We start from the raw sequence: 16,918 nt of genomic DNA, 5'->3' as shown, positions 1-16,918 counted from the left end.
AACACACCTCATATCGCTTACAAATGACGGCCTGTCTCCAAACGTCTAGTCGTGCATAGACTCCTGCTCCACCAAACCCTTCGCGCGAGACGCGTGCCGCTTGCTTTGTGCAGGCGGCTTACCACGAGATGACAAAAATGGTCAGAAGCGTCGAAGCAACGAGCGCGACGCTGCCTGACTGCAAGCTTAGAAAACCAGCTGCACCTTGCACATTCAGCTTGACCACTGCGCCAGGAAAATTGCACATCAAAACATCACCATCAGGATCCCGCTTGCCGTACGATAGAGCCCTCCCGGGGTTGTTGGGGCATGCAAATCCAAGCTGTGCGGGACAGCTTCTGACTAGATCGAAACACAAATCCTCGCACGGAAGCATCTCTTTGTACGGCCCTGGTTTGATAGTGGTATCAATCAAGGGGTTACGGCTCTGGCTGTATCCGAAACGGTCGCGTAATGTTGCGTTGAACTCGGCACTCATGTTGTTGGCATATGGAAACGTGCTGTCGGGAAAGCTCGCCTTGACATTACGTGGCTGGAGCCAGTCATTGTCGGCAGTCCAGTCCTCACATCTCGGAATCAAAACAGAGCATAGCCATGTTTTGTAGTCCTCTCTGCAGTGCGTGCAGTTTCGAGCAAGAGAATACTGAGCCGTGGAAGGCGCATCGCACGCAACCTGGTCGAGGGAATTTGTAAAATTCTTGAAGTACTTTTTTGCTTGATCGTCATAAAGTTTCTTCAAGTCGTCGTCTTTGTACTTGTATTCTGAAGATGATGGAACAGCATACGCCACGGTGTCGCAAAATTCGAGATCCGTCAGAACCTGGCATGAATCGTCTGGCCAAGGATTAGCACTGGATGCGTTCTGTTGTTAGGTTGGATAGCTCTGCTTACCGGCTTTTGTGGTCCAGTTGAACTGCTGAAAGACTTTACCGCCAGCGCGAACCCTGCCAACACCGGGCAAATCGACTGTTTCCTGATTCCCTTCGACTACCAGATAGCCATTGTATGTTTGAGAGTTGTCGAGGTTATGGATGTTAAACTGGCTTTTCGGATAGCCAGCGCCAAACTTGGTCGTGATTTTTGTATCAACCGTGATGTTGTTTGTCGAATTGAATTGATGTTTCAGTGCGCAGTACGAGTTCTCCATGCCCGTGACTGGTGATCGGCCAGCTGGGAAAGCATACATGGCGAAGGGATTTGACTTGTTCCACTTGGCGATGTCTTCCGCTTTGTTGGAATCGGTGAGGTTGTATGTAATGAACAGCGTAGACTCGCTGTCCGTATCAACCATGAAAAGGAATGGGTTGGTTTTGTTGTAGCTGTGGTAGGAACCATCGGTGCTTGCGGCGACTTCGAAGTGCCAGCTCCCAAACCAGTTATCGTTCAGCTTGGGTGCCGAGATACCAATGTACACGTCAGACGTGGCGTTGACCTCAAGCGACACGTATCCGTTGTCAAAGGGTATGCCGGTCGTGTTCGTGGAAAGGTGTTCTGTAGAGCTCGGGCCTGGCTTTTGGTTCTGAGCTGAAGTCGACACGTACAACGTGAGCTGAGGCGCGCCCGTGGACGAGGCATTGTTGCCGGGCAGAGGCTGTTTGCAAGTGTTTGCGGATATCCACAGCTTCGTTCCAGCCTCCTGCTGCGCCTGCCGTATCTCACCTGCGACTCCAGCTAGTGAGGGTGTGTTGGTCTCGTCGTCACCGTCGTCAGCGGTGCGCTCGCTCATGGAGTTGTCCTTTGAGCTTGTCGCGTCCAGCGGGTTCACGAGCGCGTTCGGTCTGCTTCGAGCCTGCAACTGGCTCTTCTCCAGCACAAAGTAGACGGTACTCTCGGGGTCGATGTCGACGTCCATCTTCTCGTCGTCCTTCAGCTGGCCTACCTCCTCGGCTTGCCGTCCAAGCAGACTGCGTGCAAAGTAGGCAAAGTCGGGCGCATAGCCTCCGCTCTGCTGCTCTCTGGCAGTGCCATCGTCAAAGTGTACGGGGTCGACGACTGCGGGCAAAAGTACTTGGGTGTGAGCAAGGTGCTCCTGTCCAGGTGCGGTGGGGGTGTCGACGGCGTTTGCGAAAACGGGCACCTGAGCCAAGGGACACGTGGTCTGGAGGAAGGCCGCTGCAGTGTAGGCAAACAGCTTGAGCTGAATGTGAGTGGGCATTCGGGGCTGCATTGCCCTCTCCGCTGGCCTATCGACGGGTTGGAGGATGCATGGGGAGTGCGTGCGGCGCAGATGGAGCGCTGGGATTCGATGCTGGCTCGGCAAGCGCGATTATGTCATGGGGTACACGTTGCAATCGATGGAGCGCGTCCTGAGCGTCAAAGTGGTCTCCAAGGCGCACTTCGGAGGGGGAGGGGGAGGTGCAGGTGCAGGTGCAGGTGCAGGTGCAGGTGCAGGTTCATCCGTCACCCTCAGCGTCACAGTTGCGTTACTTCGAATGCGATCGGCGCTAATAGTACCGACGCATGTGCAGCAGACTGCCGAGCCACGCCACATTGCTGGCTGCCGGGCTGTACCTTGCATCACCACCAACACACTGCATGCACGGTCAGGAGATAGCATTGGGCACAAGCACCTCTGTATAGTTTTACGGAACGCCACGACCAGCTGCATCCAGCCCAGCCCCGTTCAGTCACCAACATGCACCTGCATGGCTCGCTTATGCTCTACCTCGCTTGTTTATCAAGCTAGAGCAGGACTGGCATTCTTGAGGAGCATCTCAAAGTACGTGTTGAACCACTGACCGGCCTCAGGCGCTGGCTTGAAAGCAGATGCACGACCACAGGCAGCGTCGTAGCGAACGGCAGAAGTGTCCGAGGTCCCATCAGACTGTATCTTGTCAGTGACCCTGGTCTGTAAGAGGGGCGTATCCACATACCTCACCACCAGGCTTGACCCAAACGAATGCGTCCACAAGCGAGTTGCCCGTGTTGGTTGTTGGGCGGGGACCAAACCCAGCACCTTGGACATTGCACCAGTCACCCCACGCTTGCTGGCCAGTAGGCTGCTTGCCAGACCGTCCAACATCAACGATGAAGCGCGCTGGGAAACCTTGAGCTTGCAGGAGCGGGGCAAATGCCTTGATGAAGCGCTCTTCATCGCAGTTGGCGTTTGGACTTGTGATTGCTGGGCAGGTGCCAATCCTGAAAGCATTGTAGTTCGAGACATTGGTAACGATACCGCGAACAGCACGAGGGGATCCAGCAGCCTTGTACACCTCTGCGAACAGCTTGGCTGCAGGACCAATGTTGGCATCCCAGCCAAGCCATCCAGCGTGGCCACCATCCAGGTACATGTCGACATTGGCAAAGTTGAGCTTGCGAAGAGCATAGGCGGTCAGGTCCTTGTAGTAAGGTGCAGCACGAGAGCACTTCTGAACACCCATGTTAGTGACCATGTTCGCGAGCGAGTCCGGCTCTGTTCCGCATCAGTCACAAACGCTCAATTCGGCCGCCCATCAGGATAGCGCACATACCAATGGCCAAATTGACCTTGACATCAGGATACTTTTGGATAATCGCTGCTATTTTATCAATGTACTCAACCTTGTACTTGGTGGCTCCATCTTGGTCGATGAGGAGTTCCCCATTCGATGCAAGAGCAGCACAATCGCGATCGGGAAGGTTGTACACAACAAAAGTAGCCATCAGCTTCGCGCCAGCAGCGTTCTTCTGCTTGATGTCGGCCAGGTAAGTGTCTAGAGTAGGCACCTTTGCACGAGTGTCCAGCCATACAAACGATCCAACTTTGGCGACGGCTGAAGCAGCTGGGCGAAGCGACGCTGGGAGCGAGGGTATGGCCAAGTTGTGCACCTCGGACGAGTAGTACGGATTGGCGTAGAAGTTGTAGCCTGCGAAGGGGTTGATAGCAGCCTGACGGGGCTGGGGTGCAGCGGTCGTCTCAGCTCGAACAGGGGTAGCTGCATTGGGTACGACGGTGGCTTGGGGCAGAGCCTGTGCGAGGCCGGCTGCAAGAGCAACTGTGTAAAAAATGGTAGACAGCATCGTCAGGAGAATCCAGAATTTCGTTGAATGAATGTCGGCGTGACGAGAGAACGTAATGGCAAGCTGCAGGTCATATTTATATTCCACTACAACAACAGACACACCATCTCCCAAGAGCCTTTCATCTATCTTCAATTTGGATCCCTCGATTTCCACACCGTACATCCGCATTTTATGAGGCTCAAGACATTTTCTTCGCACAACTAATCGCCTATGTGGTATAGCCACTGCTGGTCCTCAGCGGCACGTAGGGCACTCCATCCGCAATTGAGGAGGAAGAAAGACTCTTGGTGGATGCCAAGGCAGAACAGAAGAGGCTCAGTGGGCGATACTGGGACAACAAGGCTTGGATTCCTTGGAACCGGTCTTGGACGGCCGGAAACTTGAGTTCGAGTTGTGAACACGACAAGCAGTGAAGACACAACAGCGCGATGTTGTTGCATGAGCATGTCATGATTCGCAAGTCACGAATTACGAAAACGAACCAGCATAGAGCTGCTGGTACTGCTCATGCGTCAGGTTTTTATGATCTGAGACTCAAGTTGCGAATGCTGGGTACGGTCGCCTCGGGTAATATGTCTAAATTACGTGCAGCAGACAGATTAAATGCAGTGCGAGTGATTGTGACGTCAAACAACCCCAAAAACGAGCCCACGAACACGCAAGCTTTGTCTCCGCATAGAACGGTAGGTGCCAGATTAGTGCTCTTCAACCATTTAACTTGGTGGGTTCTAATCGCGTGCTTGATGAGTAATCCGAACTGATTCTTAAGTCGTCGGTGCGCGAAAATGTATACGATGGCATGACTTCGTAGGTCCGACATTATTTCCCCTTCTCTGATCTAGATGACTTAAGGGAAAGACAGCTGTTTCATGTGCCCCAACTGAGCAAGCCTTTCAAAGCAGGACCGGAAGACTGTGTGGTTCATTCTGATACCAACGCTCAATTCGAAACATCTTCTAGGCCACACCACTCTGCAATGAAGAGCGCGATCGTCGTAGTGACTCGTTGTATACTGCTGATGCTGACCCTTTCGTCAAACCCGTGCAAGCTCTCCCCAATCGGACCGTAGCACAATGCAGGTATCTTCTGCTCCAAGGCAAAAATTCTAGTGTCGAGATAGGCGGGCATGGTCATGCTTGTTAACTCCGCCCCTGTCACTTTCTGATGTACCGTCTTCAGCAACTCCTCAGCTTCACTACCAGGTTCCAATACATAGCCCTCCGCAAAGAAACCGTTCCAAGAGACTTTCGCAGGCGAATCACGTAAGAACGAGTCGGTCTTCGACACTTCCGTGACTGTTCGCTCAATCTTATCTGCTACCTCTTGTGCAGTGACACCGGGGAATAGTGCTACACGGCAATCAATCGTGCACCATGCCGGCACTGAACTGGCCCAGTCTCCGCCCTGGATCATGGCGACATTGAGATTGATGGGCGAGACCATGTGTTCAAAGTACAGTCTCCCTTTTTTCTGGTCGTTCATTTCCTTCTCCAGCTCTTTCAGTCCAGCTACGATCCTCCATATTGATTCGATGGCGTTAGACCCCTCTTTCGCCTTCAAGACATGGACCGGTCGACCTGCAACAGCGATCTTGAACCAGATGACGCCAACATTTGCACGAACGAGTTCTTCATTGGTAGGCTCGGGTATCAGGACTGCATCTGCAGTGTATCCAGCTAGATGTGTAGCCATCGTACCGTTACCGGTAGACTCCTCTTCCGGTACAGACTCGATGATGACTTTCGACGCCGGTTGCTTTCCAATGCTACGTAAAGCATCTAGGGCATACAAGTTCGCAACCGCACCGGCACGCATATCACCACTTCCGCGACCGTATAGCCAATCGTCCTCGATGATCCCCGAGTAAGGGTCATGCGTCCACAGCTCCTTGGGTCCGTTCGGCACGATATCGATATGTCCGTTCAAAATCAAACTCCTTCCGCCTGGCATCGAAGATCTTGGCTTATGCACACCGATGATCACTGGGGCTTTGGAGTGAGTATCGCTGAACCTGCCGGCCCCTGAGTGCTGTGACAGAACTTGTTGATCCATGTCCAGTTTGGTAGTGTCGTATCCACGAGAGGTGTATTGACGGTATAGCTCTTCTAGAGCTTCATGCTCGTCGCCTCGTTGCCCTCCATATTGCACCATCTTCTGGACAAACGCAATCTCATCTTTAAAGTTCTTCGTCACAGCCTCTTCAATGGCCTTGGTGATCTCAGGCGACAATGATGGCATGGTGAACGTTCAGACAAGTTCGGTCGGGTTAGGCTTATCGAGAGTGAACACAAATTTGGTTACAAAGAGCGTTTTGGGGGGGGGGGGGGGCCATAAGAGCTGTGAGCTACACCTTATGCACGCACCATTGCTGTCCTTCGGCAATGCTTGAGACCAACACCTACCCCCCTTTGGCAGGTACACGCGGATGGCTGCGGGGCTCATCTTCCGATAGCGATAAGGCGGAAGGAAGACCGCTATAAACGCAAGACGCTGGATGGTCCCAAGTTGGTTCGCACCGTTTTTGTCGGAAAGAACCAACTCTAGCAAACGTGGCGCACGTTCAAATGCGACGTGTCGGGCAGCACGACCACGTGCTAGCGCTGCTTCGTCGGCGAACGAGTCCCCCATGTCAAGGTCTGTAGTGCTGTGTCCCATCAACTATGCACCGTCTGCGCAGGGTGTCATCACTTCTCTCGTGGAACAAGCATTCTTTAAATATACAGGGGGTCAGGCAAACGATGTTCGCGGCTGGCAGTAGTCTGTTTGACAGCTTCTTCACTGGGTTCGTACCCCTCGGAGCAAGGGTGCGATGACGGAGCTCACGCATTGCCACACGGCACAAGGACAATTTTTGTCGTCTAATATGCCGCTTTCTGTGCTGCTATATGGTAGTTATCGACCCATTGGTCATTCTTAGTGTCTTAAATCTGCTTACATGACGATCAGGAACATCTGTGCCCAGGGGCATCTGTTCCTGCCCCTGTAATGACGTCTACGGCGACTCTTCAAGATCCGCACATTGTGTCTTCGATGATTCTGCAAAAAGACGAATTTATCCAAATAAGAAGTTGATCCACGCTGTAAGTTACCCATCTTGGCCTGAACCCTATGCGTCCGTCCACGTTTCTTTCTCTGTAGCCTTTCCCACTTTGAGACAGCCTTTCACAACATATATCGAAAGAAGTCGTGACACAAAGCAGGGCTTAGTTTATTATAACACAGGGATGGGTGTTAACAATACTGCTTGTCCGCATTCTTGTCTTGAAATGCGCGGGGGCCGGCTCTTGTAGGCAGCATTGGGTATCTACTATGATGCGCTCGACGGAAACTCGCCCCAATGCGGTTGACATCCACCGACGACCATCTTGAATTTTGGCAAGCGAACAGAGAACAATACGAGTCTGCCTATGTATAAAATCACCAAGTCATCACTGATATCCTCAAAAGACACTATGAAAGACAACATAACTGTTTGCTCCGCTCGCTCGCATACATTCTTACTACAATCACATCCGCACATTCGTAACCATGCGCTTCTCGCATTTTTCAATACTCGCATTCGGCAGCGTCTCCATTGCTAGCCCTGTGCTCTCAAAACGTGCCGACGCTGTCAGTCTCCTCACTGATCTCTACGCTACTGTGCAAACCTACACAGGGGCTATTAGTAAGTTCTCCCGTCTCTTCCCAAACTCGATCTAAAAATCTCAGATATCACTCTTGCGCCCCTCTCTGCATCTTCCTCTGTTTTGGAAAAGACCGCTGCGACAGCCCAAGTCGGGGCACAGATTAACCTCATCACCGCTGCTATCACGGCGACCACCAACAACGTCAAAACGCTTCCACCATTCAAATCCACATCTGCAAAGCGCTCTGTAAGCGCAGATCTTGATTTCGACGCCGAACCCACGGGTGTTGACTCCCAGCCCAAGGAGAAGCGCCAGCTTATTGCCGATGGCGCACTTCTTGCTCTGATCATCGTCGAGATATTTGCAACAGTTACTGCTGCAGTTCATATTCTCGGACTCGCTGGACTTATAGTCTTCTTGAATTCATTGACGGCTGCCCTGTCACTGTTGATCCTCGCAGTTGAGTTGGCACTTGACGTAGTGCTTATTGGTGTTATCGCGCTACTGGATTCACTGCTTACTGCGCTGGCTCTGGGAGTCTCCGGTTTGCAGACTCCATCGCTTGGTTTACTGGGCGATGCATTCTGAGCAGGTTTTAGGAAGGCTTAGTTTGATCTACCATAGCAAGGATGTATTGATCACGATGATTCCAGTGTTTCACAATACGTTCATCTGTAATTGTAGAGCACAAAAAAAGAATATCCTGGTCTGACCCGTCGTTGTCGTAGCACAATTTCTGAAGGCTATATTGGCGGACCGTCCTACATTCTGTGCCGCTTCCGACAAGCCAGGCTTTGTCCAGCTCTAATTACTATCGATGGCCCCACACGTGACTGGCACAACGAATTAATGGGAGAAGATTTACAGTTTCGCGGAAGAGGTGATTCGCAATACAATTTTGGGCACAAGCATCAGACCATTCAAGGAAGACTACGCATGGCCGGCCTGAAGCAAAGTTAAGGGTGAATTTGAATGCTGCCAGGATTCAATCTCTGCTGCAGAAAGCAATGCGTGGCCTCGGGCTGTCTGAGCCAGAATAGAAGTCGGGGCAAGGTGGTCCGGACATGATTGATATCGTAGTCACTACGGTTGTGATATATTGTCCAAATCTCAGGAGTTTCTCACTGGATTCAGCGTTACCCAATCAGACTACAACCCTCCTAAGATAGTCTTCCACTTCTTCAATCGCAAGTCTTGAAACTCGACACGTGCGTCTACGAAGCTAAAGAGCATAGGGAGTACTACCTTCTAGCCTAGAATGAATCTGCATAAGGGATGTTTGCAAAGTCGGAATGGCAAGATCTTTGATGGATATTAGATATTCGAGGAACTTCGGTCTTGGATAGAGAAAGCGGCGTAGAAGATGTGTACCCTTGATTTGAAATGGATTGGATTGTGGTTGAGCGCATCTATCGGAGTTTAATGGAGAAAGTAGTTGCGGGACATCATGATGGATATTTGCGAGGACAAAGGGCTAGCGTTTTAGTCTATTAAGCTGGGACCTGACGAAGACTACAATAAGTTAAGGGTAATAGGATGTAGCAGAGAGGAACGTGAACTGGATAATGGCATAATGGCAAGGTTTACGGGTCAATGTCGTCGAGTACGTGTCATATCATCTCTTTTATAGCATGCATAAATGCAATGGTACAAGTTACCATGTAGTATAAATCTTTGTCTCGGAGAGACAAAATGGTAGGACCGACCCTACGAACTACAGCTACACTGCATCATACCCTTGAACTTCGGTACATCGCCGACAAACCTCTGCTCTTCCTCCGCGTCCCACCCCCACTCCTCTGAGAAAGGATCGAGGTTCAGCTTCATGAGCTGTGTCAAGATCTCACGCTCGCCCTTCTTCTCCACGCGGTCAATCAGCTCGTCAAGGATCCATGATCGAGGAACAAACTGCAAACAAAATCAGCGCAGAATATAAATTCAAACAGAGAGGTGCTTACGTTTGGGTTGACAGCCATCATAGCCTCTTGTCGCCCACTGTCATCCTCACCCCAATCCTCCTTGACTCGCGCCGACCACTTCTCGAGCCACTTGGCAATACGAATCCGCGAGTCTGCATTATGTTTTGGCAAGTTGTCGTTACGGAAGAAGATGTCTGCTGCGTTCTTCCTGTTCGACTCTTCGTCCAACCCCTTCTGGCTCAAACTTGAGAGTCTGCGGAACGCATGGTGGAAGTCCAACTCATATAACTGAAGAATGTCAAGCAATTCCGAGAACAGCGAATCGAAGTCGCTGTCTTGTTGTGACTTCAGTCCGAGACGCGCCGTCATGAGACGCTTGTATTCGGATAAAAACACGGCCTTGTACTCCTCGCCAGCCCGCTCGATGATGCCTTCTGCGCGCTTGACTAGATCTCCAGAGTCGGCTTCACTGACGCCCTTGTCTACAAACTCGGCAGTGTCCACGTTGGAGCCTGCGCCCATCAGCTCGCCCAAAGCCTCTCCTAGACGGACGAGATTCCACCAGATGATGGTTGGCTGGTTGCGGTAGCTGTAGCGCAGTGCGTGGTCGTCGTGGTTAGGTGTGTATGTTGGATCGAAAGTATCGAGGAAGGCAAAGGGCCCAAAGTCGATGCTCAGACCGAGGATGGATGTGTTGTCAGTGTTGAGCACGCCGTTCATGAAGCCGTACGCTTGCCACTTGGCGACTGTAGCAGCGTTGTTGCGAATGACAGCGCGGTAAAGACGTGTGTAGCGGTTCCCCTCCTCGAGGCCCTCGCCCTCGATGCTATCTTTTGCAACGCCCGTCTTGGTATCGGTGTGCGTGGTCTTTGCGTCACCAGCGGGCAGCTTCGAAGGCAGCTTGTCCCATCCGCTGTAGACATGCTCGGCCGTGTAGTCGGCCAACGTGCGTAGTGTCTCACGATCGCCGCGCATACGTTGGAGGTCGAACGTTCCGAATCGAATCCAGCTCTGCGCGAAACGTGTGACGATTGCGCCGGGCTCGGATCGCTCGCGCATGATCTTGGTGCCTTTGTTCAAGGTAAGCGCGAGCGCTCGTGTCGAAGGAATGCCAATCGCATGGAGGTACTCTGAGACGACGAATTCACGGATGGATGAGCGCAGCACAGCTCTTCCGTCGGCAAATCGCGAGTACGGCGTGCGTCCAGCGCCCTTGAGCTGGATCTCGTAGCGCGTGTTGGTCGCTGGGTTGGTAGCTTCGAACAGCGAGATGGCTCGCCCGTCACCTAGCTGTCCGGCCCACTGCCCGAATTGGTAGCCGCCGTAGCATTGCGCCCAGGGATAGATGCCCTCGTCGGGCTTCTCCGCGTTCCATGTGAGGATCTTGGTGCCAGCGACCAGCTGCTTGAACTCTTCCGTCTGCGCCTCCTCCTCCTTCAGTCCAAGATCCTGCAGCGCGCGCTGACTAACACCTAGGAGCTCCGGTTCTCCCTGAGGGTCTGGCCTCACGTATGTGTACAGCGCCTCCTTGACCATGCGCGGCCCAAGTGTCTGTCGGGGCGCTTGGTGCGAGTCTTCTGGAGTGGGGAAGGCGGCGTCTGGAGGCAGATTCTGGGTGAAAACATTCGACTTGGGCAGTGACTGCAGCGTATGCTCGCCTTTAGGCCAGGAGCTGGCGAGATGCGCCATGGCTTGGCTGAGGCGCGTCGAGGTGTGCGGGTGTCTTGCCGGGTTGGCTGCAAAAAGTGGGTTGCCAGACGTCAAGGGCTTTGAACGTCGAGAGAGGCAAAGCATGAGCTGTCGAGATGTCTAAGAATGTGTCTGACACTCGGAGATAAGAAAGGCAAAGGGAAAAGAAGGAGGGGAAAGGCAAAGGAAATAAAAGGAGGGGAAAGGCAAAGGAAATAAAAGGAGGGGAAAGGCAAAGGAAATAAAAGGAGGGGAAAGGCCAAAGATGGCAGAGCATCGAGCATCGAGCATCTGTCAGAGTGATGTGCCTGGACCGACATGGAATGGCGTCATGCCGCGGCGAATCTGCTTATCGATAGGCCGTCCGCAACTCACTGACTCGCGTAAATCGTGTCTGCGCGCTGCTGATCCATCGGCCAATCACGATACATTCACGTCTTCAATACTGCGGCAGCAGCATGAACGGCCAGCATATACCCGGCTTCTACTACGACCAGGAGAAGAAGAAGTACTTCAAAATCCAAAGCCAGTCTGCGGCACGAGGGCTTGATCTCAAATACTCGACCTCCAATCTAATCAAGGAGAGGAGAAAAGAAAATGTCCAGAAAGCGGCAACAGCAAGGACAACCAGGATACAGAAAGAGCGAGTCGTTCGCCGACATGCCGCCAAGTTCACTCACTGCGATCTCGAGCGAGAGATTGGTTTCAAGAGAAGGTCTTTCTACCTACAGAACATATGGCCAGAAGCATGCATGTCCGGCATGAGCGCCACATTCAAACCAGTCACCAGCAGCGCCAACAACGAAGTGATTCGCTTCTTCGACAAAGATCCAGTCTCGAAAACCATCTATGCAGTTTGCGGAGAGAACAAAGTCAAGCGACGTCAATTCCTCGGAGACGACCAAGCAGCAAACCTGCATAGCTCACACTCACAAGATAAGTTGAGGGCTCTTGACACCAAATCAAGATACGGATACTACCCCTGGGACGAGATCTCTCGCACAACCTCCACCGTCTCTTCGTTCCAGTACATGCCCACCTCTGGCGCTCTCGCAGTAACGACAATCGGCTCTGACCGGCCACCTATCATTCAGCTCAGCGACCCCGAGCGCGACGGCCCGCACATATCGCAAGTCTTTACACCAAAAGCCTGCTCTGCCATTTGGACATCTGCTGCACGGCCACCTTCATTCTCCTCATTACCAGAGCCCTCCAGCACCGTTGCAGCGAACGAAACAGAGCATCTTGCTGTCGCAGCACAGCAATCCCTGCTCCTCTTCACACGTTCACCCTCGGGATCCTGGGACTCGCAGACGGTCCTTCCCGATTTACACGCCGACATCCTCTCTCTTGAATGGCTGAACCACAACACCATCGCCCTGGGGTGTCGAAATGGAAAAATACACCTCTACGACGCCCGCTCGGGAGGCACCTCACACATCCTCACGCATCCCTATCCTACCAGCAAACTAAAGCGAGCCGACGACGCCACAAGATTAGTGTGTTCAGGACTCCAAGATACCCTCTTCCTATACGACATCCGCAGCCCCCGGCTGACAACCCCGCGTGAGCGAGGCGGGAAGCCCAGCACCAAACATCACCACTACAACGAGGCCTACTTCAAAACGCTGTACCCAAGCGGCCACGACTACAAGCGACGGCGCAAAATGACAAACACCGCGTTTTCCAAATGGAGTCAGCCCGTACTAAGCTATCAGCATACGAACCTTGATGATCTGGATCTAGACGTTGCTGTGAATGCGCGACTGGGGCTGATTGCTGCTGCGCAGGATGGTGCGAATTGCGACAAGGCGGTGAGGGTGACTAACTTGTGGACGGGCAGGACGGTTAGAGAATTTGATCTGCCTGGGGGAAAGCCGGTGGGACACGCAAAGATACGGGATATGAAGTGGATGGATGATGAGGATGGGAGGCTGGGTTTGTGGAGTACTTGGGGTGGGAGTATTGCTTCGTTTGCTTGGTAGTTCTGGCCACATACAAACGTCGATGAGACAAAGTCGATACTCTATTGTATATCAGACAAAGCAAGAGTACGCCTAGTGTGGAAATACAATCAATCCACACCGCCCACCAGATACTCCCCCACCTCAACCCCAACGCTCCTCCCCAGCCCCCTTACGAACTCCCACCCAAACCCCACCCGCCATCTTCCGCCCGCTTCCAATGCATCGCTCGCGCCCCCGATGCCCGTCCTGACCAGCAGTTTCAAACTCGTCAGCGTGGCGACACTAGTATACAGATCTGCCGTCTGTGGCACGCTATCCACCAACAACGCTCTGAAGATAGCAAACAGTCTGTCCAGCGAAAAGGGGCTGGGTGTGAGCAAATGGCGTGGGATGCGGCGGTGCTTGACGCCGCCCTTGGAAGTGGTAGAGAGCGAGGCAGGGCCGGGTGCGCGGCGCTTGTTCTTGCGCTTGTCTGTGTGCTTCATAAAGTATGTCACATCGGTCCTCGCAGGGTTGTAGCTCGCGAGGTACGCTGCGATGAGGAGGTGCGTCGTGTAAAACGGCAGATTCTGCACGATGCCCGGCACCGTTTTTCTTGTGACTATGACTTTGTTTTCTCCGTTCGTGGTCTGGGGTTTCGGCGTAATGATGCGGTCGAGCACAGCTTCTTCGCCTTGGAAGAGATGCCGTCTGTTGACCATGAGCCGCGAGAAGTCTCTTGTTCCAAATTCGCCTTTGACGATAGGCGCGACAAAGTCTCTCCATAGCCGTAGGGCGGTCGCGCGGAAGCTGATCAAGTCGCGGCCGGTGTGTTTGCTAAGCGAGTCATAGACGGCACCGAGGAAGCGGTTCCACAGCCAGGCGTCATCTTCGGCCGCGAGATCAGGTGTGTAATCTGGAAACTGCTCTGCAGACGGCGGCGTAAGAAAGACTTTGGGTGGCCTTTTTCCAAGGATGGTGAGTAGCTGTGGACGCGTGTAGGGAGTAAAGGCGATGTGGGGTATGGATGAGGAGTGTCGGAGAGAAGGTGCGAGTGGAAGGGTGGTTGTGAGGATCAGGGCCAGGTTTGGTATCTAAAATCCAATCATCAGTACTAGTCTTCGATGAAGCTGCGGCGAACTGACCGCCTCGCCCAGTCTCCCCAGCGCTGCAACGAGTGTACCACCACCTTCTCTGAGCTTGTCGATGGCATCCAGTACCAGCACGAATTTCCCTCTCCCTTTTAGTATCTTTTGTAAGTTCACACAGAGTGCACTCAAATTTTCTGTCCGCGCATATGGTCTCCTGTCTATCTTCTCGTCATGAGCTTCCTCCAGCGCATCGAGAGACGCTGCAACAATGCGCTCGAGCAGGTGCCGTGTAGTTATGCATTCGCGAACGTTGATGACTGTGTGTGGTATTTGGGCAAGATGGAAGTATGCGCGTAGGATAGACGACTTGCCAGTCGCTGTCAGGCCATGGATGTTGGCAAATGGTGGTGAGGGGAGATGCGCCTGGTCTGTTAGTGGTGTACATGGCGTAACGGATGGGCTGTTTACAGAGTACAGAGCTACCAGATGCTGAATCTGCTGGTCGCGACATGCAAATTCGCCAGTCAACTGGGTAACGATCTCATCTGGCAACATCGTTGTTGTGTGGTAGCACCGACTGTTGATCTGTTGATCGCGGTTGAACGTTCAACATCGTCGTTGACGCGCTAACATTTGAGCCAAACGCGCAGGCACGTGCGCAGCATAACAGCATGACAGCATGTGGAGAGCATGATTGTAAAGCCGTGAATACGTTTCGTTCGATCTTCCTATATCTATGTCTGGGTATCTCATGACTCGTAACCTTGTACGCTTCTGACTGTAATCAACACAACAGGTAATCCAATGCGCCGTGTAATGCTGCCTATCCAACGTGACCACCACATCCCATCGTCACGCCGTTTTTAAACATGTATGTTGTCCGTGATGCCAGCTTCTGTCGTATCCGCTCCGTCCCCCTTGTACTCCCACGCCAGGAACTTCCAGTTCAGCTCGCTCGGTCGCCAGAACATGCCATGCTTCAGTCCGCCTTGGAGGGTTGCACTGCCCTCAGCCGTGTCGGACGTCATACCGCCAGTGAGAGGCATTCGCTTGGCAAAGATGCATCGTCGAAACCTCGAGTGCAAAATGGCCATGGAGCACATGACACAAGGCTCGTTCGTCAGGTAGATGTCGAGGTCGACGCACAGGTAGCCACTCTGGTTGATGTTGTCCTTGACGTAGTACTCCCTCTCGACTTCGGTGAGAGGCGTGTCGCAGAAGAGCGAGCGGTCGAGGAGGGCAGGGTCGGTGCCTGCAGCTCGAAGTCGCTTCTTTGCAACCATGGCGATGGCACGGTGGACGGCGTGGGCCATGACGTTGCCGGTGCCCTTGTGCTGCTCAATGGTGCCCGTCGGCGAGCGCCAGCGGCAGTCACCCGCTACGACAATGACCTCGGGTGTGCCCTTGGTCTGGTCGATGACAACGACGCCGAGCGACTCGCCCAGACACTGCTCCGAGATAGACTTTCCAGCCGAGCGTGCGAGGGCGAGCCAGTCGCCCGCCTTGTCCTCGATTTCTGCCTGGTTGCGTGAAACGAGACTCGGGTGTGGTCCGTATGGGTTGGTGTTCTTGTATGCAATGGGCCAGTACTGCTCGCTCCACTGCTCAGACTGCTCGGCGGAGATGGGTGCTAGCGACGGGACGGTGACGTACAGGATGCGCGGCGTTGTCCTGCCGTTGTCGAAGGGCGGGCACTTGCGGAGGAGGGCGAACAGGTCAGCATGCTGGATGTGCCTGGTGGGGCAGAGGAGGAAGTAGCGCACTAGATCCATGTCTTTAGCAACGTCCTCGGCAGCAGCAGGCGCACTGCCATTGTCGACCGTGGGACTGGACGAGGGGCTGGATGTGGATGTGGACGTGGACGAGGGGCTGGATGTGGACGTGGACGAGAGACTTGGACTTGGACTTGGACGTGGACATGGACATGGACATGGAGGAGTGGGCAGCGATGCAGTGGATGGGGACAATGATGCTGGTGCAGGATCGTCCTCATCACCTCTCGGGAGCCTCGCGGGCGGGTAGAACTGCTTCTGCAGGTGGGCCGGCAGGTACTTGAACTGCACGACGCGGCGCAGGTGCGAGATCTCCGCCGTCCTGAAGTCCGGGATGGCTGCTTGCACGACACTGCACTGTTAGTCAGACATCAATTGGCCGTGTCTGGAGCGAGCCGCTCACTCCTTGACGACATTGGCATGCTTTGCTGGCACTTCGACGACATAGACCACGTGCGTCTCCAGGCTGGCACGCACTTCGTCTTTGGTCCGCAAGGGGACGAGACGCCCGGTGGGGGACGCGAGGGCGCTCATTGCATCGTCTGCAGGCCGTGAATCGGACTATGATATTGTTGCTGGCGGGAGTCGTGAGTCGCGCAAGCAGTGTTGGCTGTAGTGAAGGAGAGATGCACACATGCATACACAATCGAAACAAAAGTCGCAAACCTCGGCAAGTCGGTGTTTCCCTCGCCGACCGATTCCTTCTGTTCTCGACGCGTTACCCCTGCTGCCCTGCACGCCTACTGCCAACCTCGAAGCTGCCCATCGTGGTGCTATCTCTTTACGTCAAGACCAGTGGCTAGGTATGGGCAAGTGTCGAAGCCATCGGTCTTGATCTGGTTGGAAAGCAAGGTCGATGCACGAAACCAGGCC

At 53.5% G+C, this 16,918-nt stretch overlaps 9 protein-coding genes across 10 annotated transcripts, besides 3 other annotated features; 3 read left to right on the top strand and 6 right to left on the bottom strand.

The window, feature by feature from the left end:
* Positions 1-118: 118 nt before the first annotated feature.
* On the bottom strand, positions 119-2,155 carry EKO05_0008823 (uncharacterized protein; the record flags this gene model as incomplete). Its single annotated transcript, XM_038941815.2, has 2 exons — positions 119-834; positions 892-2,155. 2 exons carry the CDS (start codon positions 2,153-2,155, stop codon positions 119-121), a joined length of 1,980 nt encoding a protein of 659 aa, XP_038796351.2.
* Positions 2,156-2,353: 198 nt separating this feature from the next.
* Positions 2,354-2,393: a tandem repeat.
* A 284-nt stretch (positions 2,394-2,677) lies between these two features.
* On the bottom strand, positions 2,678-3,999 carry EKO05_0008822 (Cellulose 1,4-beta-cellobiosidase (non-reducing end); the record flags this gene model as incomplete). The annotated part of the gene is made up of 3 exons (XM_038941779.1): positions 2,678-2,824; positions 2,874-3,412; positions 3,471-3,999. The coding sequence occupies 3 exons, from the start codon at positions 3,997-3,999 to the stop codon at positions 2,678-2,680; spliced, it is 1,215 nt and encodes a 404-aa protein (XP_038796350.1).
* A 942-nt stretch (positions 4,000-4,941) lies between these two features.
* On the bottom strand, positions 4,942-6,240 carry EKO05_0008821 (Diaminopropionate ammonia-lyase; the record flags this gene model as incomplete). The annotated part of the gene is made up of 1 exon (XM_038946632.1): positions 4,942-6,240. One exon carries the CDS (start codon positions 6,238-6,240, stop codon positions 4,942-4,944), a length of 1,299 nt encoding a protein of 432 aa, XP_038796349.1.
* A 571-nt stretch (positions 6,241-6,811) lies between these two features.
* EKO05_0008820 (uncharacterized protein) lies at positions 6,812-7,292 on the top strand (the record flags this gene model as incomplete). Its single annotated transcript, XM_059637393.1, has 3 exons — positions 6,812-6,890; positions 6,949-7,082; positions 7,203-7,292. The coding sequence occupies 3 exons, from the start codon at positions 6,812-6,814 to the stop codon at positions 7,290-7,292; spliced, it is 303 nt and encodes a 100-aa protein (XP_059493376.1).
* Positions 7,293-7,530: 238 nt separating this feature from the next.
* Positions 7,531-8,216, top strand: EKO05_0008819 (uncharacterized protein; the record flags this gene model as incomplete). Its single annotated transcript, XM_038941577.1, has 2 exons — positions 7,531-7,666; positions 7,711-8,216. 2 exons carry the CDS (start codon positions 7,531-7,533, stop codon positions 8,214-8,216), a joined length of 642 nt encoding a protein of 213 aa, XP_038796348.1.
* Positions 8,217-9,335: 1,119 nt separating this feature from the next.
* Positions 9,336-11,341, bottom strand: EKO05_0008818 (uncharacterized protein; the record flags this gene model as incomplete). Of its 2 annotated transcripts, XM_038941829.1 has the most annotated exons (2): positions 9,336-9,536; positions 9,587-11,341. In XM_038941829.1, the coding sequence occupies 2 exons, from the start codon at positions 11,339-11,341 to the stop codon at positions 9,336-9,338; spliced, it is 1,956 nt and encodes a 651-aa protein (XP_038796347.1). The 2 variants fall into 2 exon arrangements, with proteins under 2 accessions (XP_038796347.1, XP_059493375.1); XM_059637392.1 differs by having other exon boundaries at positions 9,336-11,341.
* A 353-nt stretch (positions 11,342-11,694) lies between these two features.
* Positions 11,695-13,221, top strand: EKO05_0008817 (uncharacterized protein; the record flags this gene model as incomplete). Its single annotated transcript, XM_038946631.1, has 1 exon — positions 11,695-13,221. The coding sequence occupies one exon, from the start codon at positions 11,695-11,697 to the stop codon at positions 13,219-13,221; it is 1,527 nt and encodes a 508-aa protein (XP_038796346.1).
* An 89-nt stretch (positions 13,222-13,310) lies between these two features.
* Positions 13,311-14,828, bottom strand: EKO05_0008816 (uncharacterized protein; the record flags this gene model as incomplete). Its single annotated transcript, XM_038941600.1, has 3 exons — positions 13,311-14,276; positions 14,328-14,696; positions 14,742-14,828. The coding sequence occupies 3 exons, from the start codon at positions 14,826-14,828 to the stop codon at positions 13,311-13,313; spliced, it is 1,422 nt and encodes a 473-aa protein (XP_038796345.1).
* A 308-nt stretch (positions 14,829-15,136) lies between these two features.
* EKO05_0008815 (uncharacterized protein) lies at positions 15,137-16,579 on the bottom strand (the record flags this gene model as incomplete). The annotated part of the gene is made up of 2 exons (XM_038941598.1): positions 15,137-16,397; positions 16,449-16,579. 2 exons carry the CDS (start codon positions 16,577-16,579, stop codon positions 15,137-15,139), a joined length of 1,392 nt encoding a protein of 463 aa, XP_038796344.1.
* Positions 16,094-16,208: a tandem repeat.
* Positions 16,186-16,231: a tandem repeat.
* Positions 16,580-16,918: the final 339 nt, after the last annotated feature.

This window comes from Ascochyta rabiei, chromosome 15 (genome assembly GCF_004011695.2).
Source record: "Ascochyta rabiei chromosome 15, complete sequence".
Classification (NCBI taxonomy): domain Eukaryota; kingdom Fungi; phylum Ascomycota; class Dothideomycetes; order Pleosporales; family Didymellaceae; genus Ascochyta; species Ascochyta rabiei.
The sequence above is the reverse complement of the archived record's forward strand: the minus strand, read 5'-3'. Positions and strand labels throughout refer to the sequence as shown.